This window comes from Tachysurus fulvidraco, chromosome 6 (assembly GCF_022655615.1).
Source record: "Tachysurus fulvidraco isolate hzauxx_2018 chromosome 6, HZAU_PFXX_2.0, whole genome shotgun sequence".
Lineage (NCBI taxonomy): Eukaryota > Metazoa > Chordata > Actinopteri > Siluriformes > Bagridae > Tachysurus > Tachysurus fulvidraco.
Window position 1 is genome coordinate 24,355,142 of NC_062523.1, and position 16,421 is coordinate 24,371,562.

The 16,421-nt window shown below is 37.8% G+C and overlaps 2 protein-coding genes and 1 long non-coding RNA gene across 7 annotated transcripts; 2 read left to right on the top strand and 1 right to left on the bottom strand.

Annotated features, from left to right (window-relative positions):
- The first annotated feature begins 289 nt into the window (after positions 1–289).
- Positions 290–1,912, top strand: LOC125141410. The gene is made up of 3 exons (XR_007140781.1): positions 290–424; positions 1,636–1,672; positions 1,824–1,912. It is a non-coding gene; the product is annotated as an uncharacterized LOC125141410 (long non-coding RNA).
- Positions 1,913–9,201: 7,289 nt separating this feature from the next.
- On the top strand, positions 9,202–12,783 carry LOC113641001 (zinc-binding protein A33-like). Of its 5 annotated transcripts, none has more exons than XM_047814838.1 (8): positions 9,202–9,272; positions 10,071–10,111; positions 10,215–10,665; positions 10,911–11,006; positions 11,091–11,321; positions 11,452–11,474; positions 11,557–11,675; positions 11,800–12,783. In XM_047814838.1, exons 3-8 carry the CDS (start codon positions 10,267–10,269, stop codon positions 12,342–12,344), a joined length of 1,413 nt encoding a protein of 470 aa, XP_047670794.1. In that variant the 5' UTR covers positions 9,202–9,272; positions 10,071–10,111; positions 10,215–10,266; the 3' UTR covers positions 12,345–12,783. The 5 variants fall into 5 exon arrangements, with proteins under 5 accessions (XP_047670794.1, XP_047670792.1, XP_047670796.1 ...); XM_047814836.1 differs by having other exon boundaries at positions 9,214–9,306; XM_047814840.1 differs by lacking the exon at positions 9,202–9,272 and adding an exon at positions 9,327–9,455.
- Positions 12,784–13,232: 449 nt separating this feature from the next.
- On the bottom strand, positions 13,233–14,813 carry LOC113641000 (TLR adapter interacting with SLC15A4 on the lysosome). The gene is made up of 2 exons (XM_027143572.2): positions 14,672–14,813; positions 13,233–14,512 (listed from the first exon to the last, which is right to left on the bottom strand). The coding sequence occupies exon 2, from the start codon at positions 14,508–14,510 to the stop codon at positions 13,710–13,712; it is 801 nt and encodes a 266-aa protein (XP_026999373.1). The 5' UTR covers positions 14,511–14,512; positions 14,672–14,813; the 3' UTR covers positions 13,233–13,709.
- Positions 14,814–16,421: the final 1,608 nt, after the last annotated feature.

Genomic DNA, 16,421 nt, shown 5'->3' on the forward strand with positions numbered 1-16,421 from the left:
TATCTTATACTTGCTAATATTTTTATTAAAATATTATATATCTGTGACAAAAGCATGTGAACCTATAAGATTAGTATTTAATTTGAAGGCCAAATTAGAGTCCATCTGTTTTCAATCAGTGCGATGACAATCAAGTGTCAGCGAGTGCCCTGTTTTATTTAAAGAATCTGAATCAGAATCAGAATCAGGTTTATTGGCCAAGTGTTTTGATACATACAAGGAATTTGGTTACAGCTTTTTGTGACTCTCAAAAGTACAGACATAAATAACACTATACTATACAAGACAATACAGACTATACAAGACAATGCAGACTATACAAGACAATACAGACTATACAAGACAATACAGACTATACAAGACAACACAGACAATGAGATACAATATATGAAGATATGATGATGAGGTTCCACTTGAGGTTGAGGTTGAGTCTGGTTCATCTCAAGTTTTCTTCATTCCATTCAAGGGAGTTTTTCCCTGGCACTGCTGAGTCACCTCTGACTTGCTCATTTAAATATATCTAATATTAATCTCGAATTTTGTATTGTATTCTATATTATTCTTTATAATAAGCTTTTGTTCTATGTTTATGCTCTGTACAGCTGCTTTGAGACAATGTCAATTGTAAAAAGCACTATACAAATAACATTTAATTGCATTGATTTAAAATACAATATAGACAGTACGAGTATTAAATGTGAATACAGAATATATGACAGATCAGTTATGTACATACAGTGTGAGAAGTGCATGGTAGTGCAAATAACAGTATTGTGCAATATTGTATATTTTTATACAATATGCAGCAGCAGTAGTGTGTAACATATACGGATGATGTGATGACTGACAGTTCCAATGGCAGTACTTATAGATATGAAGCAGGGAATATAATTATGGTGAGTTGTTAATCAGGGTGATTGACTGGGGAAAGAAACTGTTCCTGTGGCTGGCAGTTTTAGTAAAAAAAAGCTATGTAGCTCCTACCAGAAGTGAGGAGCTAAAATAGGTTGTGTCCAGGGTGTGAAGGGTCAGTAGTGACTTTTCCTGCCCGGTTTCTGGTTCTTGTATGGTACAAGTCCTGGGAGTATAGATCTGCATCAACAACTCCTGTGGCAGACCATACCTCCTTAATTGATGTAGAAAGTAAATCCTCCGCTGGGCCTTTTTGATGATAGAGTTTATGTTGCACTCCAATATAATACTATAATTGCATATATATATATATATATATATATATATATATATATATATATATATATATATATATATATATATATATATATATATATATATGTACACATATACCTTTTCTTTTTCTTTCAATATTTTACTGTAGAGATTTTAAAGCTTTTTAAGAATTTTAAGCTTTCATTTAAAATGTTTTTTAAACAATAAAATACAAAGTAAATCATACAATGAGTACAAAAAGCCTTTGCTTATAAAAATATTTTACAATTGTTTTCACACAAGAGTATGTTTCTATTTCTTAATGCCACTATTGTTAAGAAAAAGATATAAATATCTTTATATAAATATATATGTATTTAATTACTTAATGGGCAGTAATAAACCTATAAATACAGTATGAAAATTCGTAATTACAGTAACTGAATGTTGTGTCTTGATTTGTTTCAGGAGGAGCTCAAACCTACACTGAAGAAAAGAATTAAGAGTTAAATGCATCTCTATACAATTTTAGTATAATTTTATTATAATATAATTATTTGAAAAGGAAATAATTACTAACCAGAACCTAAAGTAGGAATAATAGTCATGTGATTAAAATGTAAAACTATGTGAAAGCTGTGTGATTATTTTCCTAGAAGTGAGTTTGGGCTGGAAAAAGAAAATGGCATCTAATTTTACGGAGGAGGATTTCTCCTGTCCTGTGTGCTGTGACATCTTCAAGGATCCTGTTTTACTGAGCTGCAGTCACAGTTTCTGTAGAGGGTGTCTGGAAAAGTGCCAGGATGTCAAACATGCAAGAGAATGTCCTGTTTGTAGAAGAAATACATACTTGTGGAAACCTCCCTTAAACTTGGCGTTAAAGAACCTGTGTGAGACTTTCTTACAGGGAAGACATCAGCAAGGTTCATCAAATTCTGCCCCATTGATGAGGCAGCAACGGACTTTAAGGTAAACACACACAGACACACACAAACGCACACACACACACACACACACACACACACACACACACACACACACACACACACACACACACACACACACACACACACACACACATACAGTGCCGCTTGAAACTTTGTAAACCCTTTAGAAATTTCTATATTTCTGCTGACATGTAAGGAGTTTTTCCTTGCCACTGCTGCCTGAGTCACTTCAGACTTACTCATTTAAATATATCTAATATTAATCTTGAATTTTATATTCTATTAAGCTTTATATTATTCTTTATAATAAGCTTTTGTTCTATGTTTATATTCTGTAAAGCTGCTTTGAGACAATGTCGATTGTAAAAAGCGCTATATAAATAAACTTGCATTAAACTGAATTGAAATACAATATAGACAGTACGAGTATTAAATATGAATACAGAATATATGACAGATCAGTTATGTACATACAGTGTGAGAAGTGCATGGTAGTGCAAATAACAGTATTGTGTAATATTTTGCTTTTTGTACAATATGTATTTTAAGCTTTTTATTTAAAATGTTTTTTTAACAATAAAATACAAAGTAAATCATACAGTGAATACAAAAATGTCTTTGCTCATAAAAATGTTTCATGTTTTATATTTTAAAAATGTTTTCACAGAAGAGTATGTTTCCATTTCTATGTTTAATTAGATCAATTTAGACTAAATTAGATTAATTAAATCAGTAATTACAGTAACTGAATGTTGTCTGTTGATTTGTTTCAGGAGCAACTCAAAATTGCACTGAAGCCCCAACTGGATAATACAGGGCTCTCAAGTTTTGAAGACAGGCAAGAGTGGCATCTCCAACCACCCAAACACAACAATGCCGGTGCCCCCTACTTGTGCGCTGCATTAAAAAAAAAAAAAAAGAAATTAAGAAAGAAAATTTATAAAATAAAACTTTCCAAAACTTTATATTTGAATTAAACAAAACATATAAAATTATACAATGTAGTGCTGTTAGTTAGTAGCCTTATTTTTCTGAGATTTAATTACACAAAATGTATGATAAATTTTTTATTATTTTATAAAATGTCATAAAGCCCCCAGTTTGAGAACCACTCTCCTAGACTACTTGTTCTGAGCAGGTATTGTCAGTGAACAGGCTGTAAAACTGTTGGCTAAGTTACAGACACTCATGAAAAACTGATGCTGATTATCTGGGAAACTTCTCTAACAGCAGTCAAAATGTCATTGTTTGTGTCAAACAAGCTGTGAATTTGTTGTAACGTTGTAACAGGAGATCATGACTTACTCTGTGCTCAGAGTGATGCTCGCAGCTCCAGTGGTTAATCTTACCCAGATACAATAGTGCTATTTTCTGATTGGCTATTGTGTAGCCTCTTTTTGTGATTGGCTGATAATTGTCAGGCTCGACTAAGAACTCCAGGGGAGACACGCTTGATTCCTGCCCAGTTCCATAGAGACAGCGGTGCGGACTGATACATTTTGGGCGCTGCGGCATGTTAAATATATGATAAATAGTCAAAAAGTTTTTCTGCATGACAAATACAATGTGTGGTGGGAGAGCGTGACAAAAGACCGGAATGAGTGACTGTTAATTACATATTACATTTACAGCGTTTGGCAGACGCCCTTATCCAGAGTGACGTACATAAGTGCTTAAATCTCTAACATTGAATACATTAATGCTGGCTCACTAGGTTACATACTTAAGATACCATGAGTTTAAAACATTTGTTCAAAGTTACAATGAAGTTACAAGAAGTGCTAGTTGAAGTGTTTCCTGAATAAGTAGGTCTTCAGTCGCTGCTTGAAAATAGCCAGTGGCTCAGCTGTCCGGACCTCTAGGGGAAGTTCATTCCACCACCTTGGTGCCAGAACAGAGAAGAGTCTTGTAGTATACTTGCCTCTTACCCTGAGAGATGGTGGAACCATTCGAGCAGTGCTGGTAGATCGGAGGGTGCGGGGTGCAGTGCGAGGAGTGATGAGGGCTTTGAGGTAAGAGGGAGCTGGTCCATTTTTGGCTTTGTAGGCCAGCATCAGTGTTTTGAATCTGATGCGTGCAGCTACCGGAAGCCAGTGGAGGGATCGCAGCAGCGGAGTGGTATGCGTGAACTTTGGCAGGTTGAAAACAAGCCGGGCAGCTGCATTTTGGATCATTTGCAGAGGACGGATTGCGTTCATAGGTAGACCTGCAAGCAGTGCATTGCAGTAATCCAGTCTAGAAATGACAAGAGACTGAACAAGTACCTGAGCAGCCTGTGTGGACAAAAATGGCCGAATCCTTTTAATGTTGTAGAGAAGAAACCGACATGAGCGAGTCACATTAGCAACATGAGAGGAAAAGGACAGTTGATTGTCCATGTTTACCACAAGGTTGCGAGCTGTGGCTGAAGGGGAGATCAGATCGTTGTGCAAGGATATAGCAAGATCCTGACCTGGAGATGAATCACCTGGGATTAACAGCAGTTCAGTTTTGTTAGGATTGAGCGTTAACTGATGAGCAGTCATTCATGCTGAGATCCGGTCAGAAGCTGTGGCATCTGAGGGTGGAAAAGAGAAGATAAGTTGTGTATCATCAGCATAGCAGTGGTAAGAGAAACCATGTGAGGAAATGACTTCACCAAGAGAGTAAGTATACAGGGAGAAAAGAAGAAGACCAAGTACTGAGCCCTGTGGGACGCCAGTGGAGAGTCTGCACGGAGCAGATGTCACTCCCCTCCATGTTACCTGATATGAGCGTCCTTCCAGGTAGGAAGCAAACCATTCCCAAGCTGATCCGCAAATCCCAAGACTCTTGAGGGTGGATAAGAGAGTCTTGTGGTTGACCGTATCAAACGCTGCTGAAATGTCAAGGAGAATAAGGACGGATGACAGTTTGTTTTGATCTAGCAGCATGTAGCTTCTCAGAGACATCCAAAAGGGCTGTCTCTGTGGAATGAGCTGCTTTAAAGCCAGACTGGTTGGGGTCTTGGATTTTGCTCTGTGAGAGATAGACAGTTGATTATAGACAATGCGTTCAAGTATTTTTTAAAGAAATGAGAGAAGTGATACCGGTCTGTAGTTACTGATGTCTGATGGATCCAGAGCAGGTTTCTTTAGGATGGGAATAACCCTTGCTCTCTTGCTCCTGACCAGATGCTATGGATCTATTGACGGTAGTGGAAATGAAGGGCAGAAGGTCTTGCGAGATGGTCTGGAGTATAGTTATGCTCAATGCATGATACTTGAGAGCTCTGGGTTTGTTTCACTAGTCTCCAAGATTAATGCAGAGCTTCCAGAACTGTTACTCCTATCTATCCTCCTCCATGATACTGTACCTCCTGCCAGTGCATACCTTCATTATCACCATCAGTGCTTTCACCCATGATAGTTGCATCCATAGTATAGCTATTACTAATCCGCCACTAGCACATTTCCTAATGTAGGGAGCGGGATTTGTGATTCGACTACAAAACTTAGTCCTTCCTTAAAGGGCCTAACCGGGCTCCATTGGATGCGATATATAAACGATATCTTTGAGGATTTCCTAAATATTCTTCAGACGTTTCTCTTCTTCACCACTAAGTTAGAAAATACAATTCAGTTCAATGCTCCACACTTCCCTCTAGTTAAAAACATGTGCACAAAACTTTTATTATGACCATAATATTTCTTTGCAAGTGTCTATGATGTACTTAAATACATAAATATTCCTATGAAACCTTATCTAGGGGACCCGGTGGCTTAGTGGTTAGCACGTTTGCCTCACACCTCCAGGGTTGGGGGTTCGATTCCCGCCTCCGCCTTATGTGTGTGGAGTTTGCATGTTCTAATCGTGCCTCGGTGGTTTCCTCCGGGTACTCCGGTTTCCTCCCCTGGTCCGAAGACATGCATGGAAGGTTGATTGGCATCTCTGGAAAAATTGTCCGTAGTGAGTGAATGAGAGTGTGTGTGTGCCCTGCGATGGATTGGCACTCTTTCCAGGGTGTATCCTGCCTTGATGCCCGATGACGCCTGAGTGACCCGAGAAGTTCAGGTAAGCGGTAGAAAATGATTGAATGAACCTTATCTAACATTTTGTATGCATTGTATGTCTCTACACCAATCAGCCATTACAAGATGAGTGACCACAGCATTCAGAAACACAACATTAGAACCACTTGTGCCAGTTCTGATAACTTTGTTTAACTGATGCATGACCAAAATACCTCTGAAGGTGTTCTGTTTTATCTGGCACCAAGACTTTAGCAGCAGAAGATCCTTTACATCCTGCAAATTGTGAAGTAGATATGACATCAGCACATCTCGATTACAGATGCAACATCTGTGCTTGTAATATTGTGGCTGATGGGTGTTTATACTAATCAATAGAACTGCTCATTTATGAATGATTTTAAATAGAACTAAAATGAAAATTAAATATAAAACGATATACTAGAGAATTGTTGAGTCTGAGACAACGGCTGTTATGCTTTACACATTTTCAGCTTTTAAGAGTTAAATGCATCTCTATACATTTTTAGTATAATTTTTTTTCTAAAGTACGAATAATAGTCATGTGATTAAAATTTAAAACTATGTGAACGCATGGTGTGATTATTTTCCTAGAAGTGAGTTTTGACTGGAAAAGGAAAATGGCATTTCTGGTTCTTGTATGGTACAAGTCCTGGAGAGTGGGCAGAGGAGCAGCAATTATTTTTTCTGCTGTTTTAACTGTGCATTGCAGTCTGTTCCTGTCCTGTTTTGTTGCTGCTAAAAACCAGATGGTGATTGATGTGCACAGGACAGTTTCAATGACTGCAGTATAGAACTGCATCAACAGCTCCTGTGGCAGACCATACTTCTTTAATTGACATAGAAAGTAAATCCTCTGCTGGGCCTTTTTGATGATGGAATTTATGTTGGACTCCCAGAATCTTGATTGTCTCCACAGACGACACAGGGCTGTTGAATATTGTGAGGGGGAGTAGTGTTGAGGGGTCTTTCCTAAAGTCCATCTCCACAGTTTTGAGGGTGTTTAGCTTTAGGCTGTTCTGACTGCACCATAGCACCAGCCACTTCACCTCCTGCTGGTATACAGACTCATTGCCATCTTGGATGAGACCGATGAGCGTGGTATCATCTGCAAAATTCAGGAGTTTAACAGTTGAGTCACTTGAAGTGGCATCACCAAATGGCGGACCGCGATCCGGATCCGGACCGAGTGACGGGCCTGCCCGGACCCGTTAAAATTCTAATATTATCATATTAAGCATCTCCTTATTATAATCTAATATTATGAGATTATATAAGCTCTTTGATATTAATAAAAAGATACATCTTTTGTTCATGCGCACTTAATCTAGTTATTACGACAGGAGCGTCATCAAAAGCCAACAGATTGTTTCTGTTCCATACTCCAGAGCAGAAGGTGGCAGTAATGCACCTAATTACACTGGCAGGACAATTAAGATTCAAACTGCTGGCAGGACAGTTGTTACATGCCAATTTCTCTCACTAGGAACGGAAGATAGAAAGGGAGTAAGGAGAGGTGGAAAGGAGAGAAGAAAAAGGGAGCTGCTCAAAGCTCTGCACTTTTCTTTTATTCAGTAAATTCTGCCCTGTTCTATTTTACTTGAAATGTTCCTTTGCCTAAGGTTCCTGTGTTATTAATGTAGTTAAGGTTTAAAAAAGGGGCAGCTCAAAAGTCTTTTGTTTAATTATATAGAAATGTATGTGCGTTATTGATTTTATTAACATTAGGGTACACTATTTTAAGTGACAATATAAGATTTGGACCTTTGCTGGGAGGAAATTTTAGTAACTGGACCTCTTTGAATTTTAATTGAATACCCCTGGTATAGAGGGAGAATAGCAGTGGGGAGAGGACACATCCCTGAGGAGCACCAGTGCTGATTGTCCGAATACTGGAATCAACACCTCCCAGTCTCACCTGTTGAGGAATTATTGTATTAAAAGCAGAACTGAAGTAGCAAAGAGAATCTGGGCATATGTCCCGGTGTTTGTGTTGGTTTGATTTTAAACATGAACAGACAACATCAGGTTAAAAATATACTGAACATGCAAACATTTGGGTATATGACAAAACATGCAAATAAAGTGTGTGTGTGTGTGTGTGTGTGTGTGTGTGTGTGTGTGTGTGTGTGTGTGTGTGTGTGTGTGTGTGTGTGTGTGATCTGGATTAGTTTTGCATGATTATATCTCTTGTATCACTTGTAGGTCTTAATGTGCTCCAGGAAGTGGAGTTTCTTGCTTATTTCAGAACTGACATGACATTATGGCTGAAGAAGGTATAACATAATGGTGAATGGTGAACATAACGTTTTGTTATTTCTATATTTTTCGAGGTTGCTTATTAGAATAGAATGAACTTAACACAAACCTATCTTCTAAACAAATAAAACAACACAGTATCACGTACATGTTTACAGTTTTCCAGTTAACCTACATAACAGTTCCTGTTGTGTTCAAGTTCATTTCGGTGCAAGTGACGCCCTGAGAATTGATTGGTTTTGAATTAAAGTGTCAATGGTAAAAGGGATCATTGTAAAAGAAACAAGAAAGAAATGGCTGAAGGAGTGGGATAGTGGAACAAAAGGTAGACAATTTCATCATGTTCAAGAGAACGTGGGGCTAGAAAGAAGAAAGTTTGGCAACAGGAAAGATGTTTTAATGTCAAGAATGCGTCTCGGACATTGTGCATTAAATCAGGGTCTATATAAAATGGGTAAACATGAAAATGGAAATTGTGATAAATGTGGTCAAGCAGAATCATTAGAGCATGTACTTATAGAGTGTGATGCATATGCAGGAGCAAGAAATAAATTAATTCAAGCTCTACGATCGTTTGGTATAAATGATTTCTCCCTTCGGGTTCTATTAGGAAACGAATCAAAGCAGTTTAGGATATTCCAGGAATGTTATTTTCTTAAAACAAACAAAACTGATCAATAGAATTTAACATACAGTTGTATTATTAATTTCTATTTTATTTTATTTATTTCTTTATTTTTTCTTCCAAACCATTATGCGCTCCACACTCAAGTCTAGTAGGTGGCGGTAAATGCACCTAAAGTTGGTTTGCCATCCGCCAAAAAAAATCAGAAGAAGAAGAAGAAGGAGATTGGTTGTTGACATCCGAAGGGCGTGGTCTTTTGGACAGGTGATATAATTGCTACCTGTGTGTTCCTGTTTATGTAAGATATATTTTTAAACATATATTATACAGATTGTAAACAATTTTCCTCTCAGCTTGAGAAAACCGGCAAGATTTATTAAGGCAGTTGCTGAACTTATGAACATTATGAACTGATGTTATTGTGCGTTTGGCATTGCAGGTAGTAAGGTATGCAGCGTTCACGTGCTACCTCAATTGTTGTAAATACGTATTTCCCACTGAAAAGTTGCAATAACGTAATAAAGACAAGGAAACGAATATTTTTTTCGTTAGAGATATCGTAAACTTTCGACATAGAGGATAAGAGTAGAGTTTTTTCAGATAATTGTTATCGTTTTGTTCATATAGATTTAAATCACCCTATGCTTGAAAAAGTAGGAATTAACGTGACAACAAAACGTGTGAACACGACATGCTTGTAACTCCTACATCAGAAGCGGAAGTTAGGATAATTTCGGTAGAACATGAAAGCATTAGAGGTTATATGTTTATACACACAGTATATACACAGGTAACACGGGTACTTGTTTTTCCCCCCCAAAATCACTCCTTCTCTGCTCCCTGATGCCTTCCTATGTTGTGAACTACACCTTTCACCTACAGGTACGTAGGTGAAAGACAAAGGTTATTACAGAACAAAAGGTTATTATAAAGAATAATATAGAGATTAAGAGAATACAAAAATTCAAGACTAATATTAGATATATTCAAATGTGTTTGTAAGTCTGATGATATATAAGCTTTGCATGAGGTCTAATAGGTGTCTTCTCTAAAACTCTTAAGGAAGTGCACATTCTTCACAAACAGCCTGCAGTTCTGCTCTGGTGAGTTTAGCGTTCAGATTTTATATTATTGTTTGTATTTTAATTTTTACTGTTGTGACAGGAAATATTTATTAGTGTGATTGTTTTCTCTTTTTTTTTTCAGAAAGAAAACTGAAATTTATCCAGACTGGAGCAGGTAACAACAGGAAAACAAAATGGCTTCTAAGTTTTCAGAGGAGGATTTCTCCTGTCCTGTTTGCCGTGAAATCTTCACGGATCCTGTTTTACTGCACTGCAGTCACAGTGTGTGTAAAGTGTGTTTGCAGCAGTTCTGGGAGACCAAAGGATCCAGAGAATGTCCTGTTTGTAGGGCGAAGTCATCTCCAGAAAATCCTCCCTTAAATCTGGCCTTAAAGAACCTGTGTGAGACTTTCTTACAGTCCGAGAGAAGTCAGAGTTCTTCATCAGGGTCTGAAACAGTCTGCAGTCTGCACAGTGAGAAACTCTTCTGTCTGGATGACCAACAGCCAGTTGGTTTAGTGTGTCAGACTTCAAGAAAACACAGCGACCACAAATTCCACCCCATTGATGAGGCAGCAACAGACATGCTTAAGGTAAGGTAACAAGCATAAAAAAACATTCTGATGAAAGTTAAGATAACTCACCACACAAATTAAGCTATCAATTTTTTTTATGTTTTATTTTGCATGAAAGTAAAAATTTGTCAAGCATACTCTGCCATGAATTCTATAAGTTAAGATTTTGATATTTACTATTGCATCCTTTTCATACATTTTCTTTAAAGGGGGGGGGGTAATTCAGGGTCTCCATGAAATATGCTCACTGTACTTGTTTCAAGGGGAAGGTCAACACTGAATTAAAACTCCTACAGAAGAATTTGAAGAACTTTGAAGACTGCAAACTGAACTGGAGTCAGATTGCAGAACATATAAAGGTTAGAATCAGTAACATGGATTTGATATTAAAATTCAAACTGGAATTTCTGCACCAGTTAGATTTCATTTCCTCTTCACTGCAGATTCAGGCCCAACACACAGAGCATCAGATTAAGGAGCAGTTTGAAAAGCTTCACCAGTTTCTACGAGATGAAGAGGCAGTCAGGATCGCTGCACTGAGAGAGGAAGAGGAGCAGAAGAGTCAGATGATGAAGGAGAAGATTGAGAAGCTGAGCAGAGACATATCATCTCTTTCAGACACAATCATAGCCATAGAAAAGGAGTTGAGAGCTGAAGACATCCTGTTCTTACAAGTGAGCATCATTTAGTCAGTATTTATACTGTGAGAAAGTTAAACTTCTTTTTCCATCATCAGAAACATCACATTTCAGTGGTGTAAAAATGTAAATCATATACACTGATATGTGCTTTGTTGTCTTCCAGAACTACAAGGACACAGTGAAAAGGTGAGTTATGTGGTTCCTGTCTGCTTCTCTGTGTTTCTGAATCCAAAGCCACAGCAACACTAACTCCTGAATGTTTTTGCAGAGCCCAGTGCACACTGCAGCATCCAGAGGAGCTTTCAGGAGCACTGATCCATGTGGCAAAACATATGGCCAACCTGAAGTTCAGAGTCTGGGAGAAGATGCGGGACACTGTCCAATACAGTAAGAGTCTTTTTTTTGTCTCCTGTTTGGTGTTTGTATGATCTCTAAGCATTAAAAGACAACAGCAGGTTACAAATATACTCAACATACAAAAAAAAAAAAAAGTGTGTGTCTGTTTTCTCAGCACCTGTAACTTTGGACCCCAACACTGCTCATCCTAAACTCATTGTATCTGATGATCTGACCAGTGTGAGACGCAGTGTTGAGGAAAAGAAACTTCCTGATAATCCAGAGAGATTTGATGAAGATGAAAACGTCGTGGGCTCTGAGGGTTTCAACTCAGGGACACACTGTTGGGACGTTGAAGTTGGAGACTGTACACAGTGGTCACTGGGTCTGATGACAGAATCTGCTCAAAAGAAGGGAAAAATAGGAAGTGGAATCTGGTGTATGTGGTGTAATAACGGTAAATATGCAGCAGGTTCAACAAAATTTACTCGCCTCTCAGTAGCACAGAAACTCCAGAGGATCAGAGTGCAGCTGGACTGGGAAAGAGGAGAGGTGTCATTCTCTGACCCTCTCACAAACACACACATAAGCACACTCGAACACACATTTACAGAGAAAGTACTGCCGTTTTTTTCTAATACGTATAAAGAGACTTCTTTAAAGATCCTCCCAGTTCAGTGCTCTGTATCAGTGAATCAGTTAGAGCTAATTAAGAAGTAAAGTATTATAATCATAAGCTTTATTATCATTCTATTATTTGTTTTCTTTATATTCTTACAGTATGGTTTGTTTTGTTGTATCAATAATTATAATTCAGTCTTTTACAGACCTACAATGTACAGTATAACATTTTATGTATTTAATTTAATAACATCATAACTTCATTGCTGATTTTCTTGTTACAAGTGCTATAATTATTATTATTTTTTTTTAAACATTTCATTGCTACCAAAACTGCTCAGGGCCGACCTACAGCTATTCAAAATGCAGCTATTAAAGCTATTTAAATTACGTGTATAATTGTGTATATAAGGCGCATATGTCTTTTTCAGTTATCTGTAGAGGTATACCAATACACTCAGGTCATGATTTCAATTCAATTTTCAAAATATTTTGTTTCAAGAAATATTGTATTTGATTATTGTATTTTTATTTATTTATGCATAATAAACAATGCAAAAAAAATGAAATACAATTATGAATGAAGTAATAAAAATAATTCCTATGTAAAACAAAATGTCCTAGATAAAATACATTTATTGTTTTAGTGTGTATGTCTGTGCATACAGATAAAACATACAGCATATAAAGAGCACACTGGGCCAGATATCTCTGAATCACAACGAAGAATACACGTTATAGGATACACAACCATATAGTAACCGATAAAATGAGATTTTCAGCCCATTAGTTTTTCTTTTTTTTTTATTGATTGGGTTATTGTTTGGTTACCTCTACTTCATCCCAGAATATTATGCTACACTATTTTCCAGAAGCATAAGTAATAAGTATAAAGAATCATCTATGAGTTTTGCAGATGAGTTTTAGTTTTGCAGATGAAATCTTGAAGTCTTTTTTGACAAGTCAATGTCAGCTGTAGAGACAGAGTGCATCAGAGTGTAAAGCATTTTAATCTAGTAAATGGAAATTGAATCAGAACTGTAAATAACAAACATGGACTAATACAGACGTGATGCTGCCAGGACAGTTTGGAGAAAAAAGTGACTTTAACAAGCATTAATAAGTCTATGAACTTCAGCAAAATACATTCATTTGCATCCAGTCCAGGATTCCAGTCTACCACATTGCAGGTTCAGCAAAATTATGCAAAACTAAATTATTTTCATAAACAGCTGATTGAAATTAGACTGCTGTAGTCTTCTATTAATATCCTGACTTACAAAGTAAATACCTTTGTCTTTTATCCTCAGAAACATTTTTTTTTAACTTTGTTTTTCTATATTACACACTAAGTATACGAATGAAAGGTTTTTTGCGTATTTCTTCTATTTCTAGCTCTACAACTTCCTAACACTGTTTCTCCCTATCTGCCTCTCCTGCTTGTCCATGCTCTCTCTGTCCATTTCACTTTGTCTGGGTGGAGATCTGCAGCACTGGTGTACTGATCTCACTGGACTGCTGGCTGCTAGTGGCTCTCAGCAGGCAGCTGAGAAGTATGTCTTTGACCTGCCCTGTTTCCAGGTTGTGCTCTCGGCTCAACTGTAACGTGATCTGCTCTAGCTCAGACTCCATGATAGGGCCTTCAGTCATGTACTCTGTGTACAGCTCCAGCAACTTCTGCTCCAGGTAGCCATTTAGCTCAGAGTTAGAAAGTGGACGACCATCCTGCAGCAGAGATAGACGTTCACGCAAACTTCCCTCTCTCCAGCGTCTGGAACTCCTGTATTCAGGGAGCAGAGGAGGCAGAAGGGAGGGGGGAGGAACATCTTTGGAAAGCAGGAAGGGCCCAGGGTGTGGGTCCTTTGAGGAACTGCCTTCTGGATTGCCTACACCAGGGCTCAGAGGTAACACCTGGCCACCAGCAATGTACAGATCATTGTAGTGCTGGCAAATGCTGTGGCAATTGGAGAGCACTAGGAAAGCCTCTGTTCCTGGAGATGGTGCTCGGCCAGGGATGCCCATATGTGGAGACAGATTTCGGCAATCCAGTGGAGCGGCAGAAAAATGCTGAGAATCGCCATGCTGGGACCGGAGCTCTTGAGAAGAGTTGCTGGAAGAGCAGTGGACTGGAACTTGAATTTGTGTTGACTGGTTGTTGGTTAGTGGAGGAGATTTAGGAGCATTGACAGAGTTGCAAGTGGGAGAATCCACACACTCAGATTCAGGACAAAATATCATATGCCACAAACTACTTTCACACAGCATACCTACTCAAAAGTACACACACACACAGAGAGAGAGAGAGAGAGAGAGAGAGAGAGAGAGAGAGAGAGAGAGAGAGAGAGAATCCAAAAATAATTATTAGCTATCATAAAACTGTAACACAATAATTTATACCTGTAATATCAGATTAGATTCAATCTCACCTACTGTTGTGATGATCAAGGTTAGGTAATACTGTGTATGACTATCGTGTACGTCTTTCTTAATTCTGTGACAGTGTGAGAGGTAAAGTGAAACTATTACCCCCTCTCTGCAGGTTTTATACAAGGCATCATGAGGAAGTGAAAGAATCATTAATGGATTTGGAAATTGTGTATTGTGCAAGCATTTTAGATTTCTAATAGCTTAAAATGTATATAAAATACATGTTTTATGTTTATCTCGACATATACAGTATAAATGTATTAAATTCTAGCCTTGACAAAATCTCAAAACTGAATTTGTGGTTATGAACTGTGGCGATCTAGCATCAGCAAGTCTTTGGGTATTACAGGGATGTTCAGATATAAATGAACTAAATAAAATTTGGATCAAGATATTTTCATGAGGAATCTATTAGTTAAGAATTTTTGTACCTGTACAAATATGTATAGCACAGCTGTCTACGTGAGAAGAGGAAGACCTGAATTTCGGTTTCCTTATTTAAAAAAAACCCAGGTTTCTCAGCATTTTAGTCAGAAAATATTCCCCAATTTTGCACCTGAAGCTGTATCGTCATTTGTGGTTATGTTCTGACTGTAACAAGCGTGATTGCAAGACCATAGCTTTAGTTCTTCATAAGGACCAATGACAAGTTAGAACATTTTCAGGTAAAACATATAATGGAGCCTGTCCGGTTTTACCTGCAGAAACAAAAACATGAACAAAGTATTGTGGCAGATAAATATCTCTGGTAATATTTCTTTATAATAATAAATCCTTTCCTGCTTTCAACTGTCAAAATTTTGTGCTCATAGCCTCATATTCCTGCTCTTGACAGACAGGAGTGGAACCTGATGTGGTCTGCTGTTGTAATCTATACAACTAAGGTTCTAAGTTTTGTGTCTGCTTTTCTACTTACCACGGTTGTAAAGAGTACTTATATGAGTTACTATAGACTCCCTGTCTACATACTCACCACTGCTATCTCTCATCAAAACGTTTTTCAGCCTGCGGTCCCTCTGCACACTGTTGTGTGAAAATTTCCCAGGAGATCAGTAATTGATGAAATACTGGCACCAACAACTATGCTGCAATCACAGTTACAGGGTACCATGGATGTTGTTCTGATGTTTGATGTGAACATTACCTAAAGCTCTTGACCTAGATCTGCATGATTCTTTGCATTGCAACATGACTGGCTGATTAGATACATACATAAATGTGCAAGTGTACATGCATTCCCAATAAAGTGGGCAATGCATCGATAAAATAGGGTATCTATGACTTTTGCACAGTGCTAAATTGTACAGCGGTTAATCTGGTTTAAGAATGCATCACATTCTTTTTCAAGATTTCTGATCATTTTGAATAGAATAGCTGGATCAGACCTGACACATTATCATCTTTCTCATGGGATGTCGACCCAATCTTACACGCTCACCTGCTGGTTGTGAGCATGTGAAGAGCCTCTGACACACAAAACCCACTCAGAAAATGATAATGACACAAACGTTACAAGGGAGACAAAAACAGTCATGACCTGGTTTCATTAAAGACCTGAAAAACCACTCAAAAGCTACATGTTAGTCTTTTATATAATCTCGACCAAGTGCATCTAAGGCCCAAATGGACACTCTTGGGGTTTTCCCCCACTGAGGTAATGCACGTTAATAATCTCTGTAATGAATGTCTGTTGCACCTGATTATCTGTATGTAGCCTAATACGCGTGTCGTTGATTCATTATTAAAGTT

Bases quoted from the DNA above. Each gene is read 5' to 3' on its own strand.
- LOC113641001 (XM_047814838.1), top strand. From the start codon at position 10,267: ATGGCTTCTAAGTTTTCAGAGGAGGATTTCTCCTGTCCTGTTTGCCGT. The intron at 11,322-11,451 runs GTGAGCATCATT...GTTGTCTTCCAG, and splicing joins AAGACATCCTGTTCTTACAA to AACTACAAGGACACAGTGAA. The intron at 11,676-11,799 runs GTAAGAGTCTTT...CTGTTTTCTCAG, and splicing joins GCGGGACACTGTCCAATACA to CACCTGTAACTTTGGACCCC.
- LOC113641000 (XM_027143572.2), bottom strand. From the start codon at position 14,510: ATGCTGTGTGAAAGTAGTTTGTGGCATATGATATTTTGTCCTGAATCT.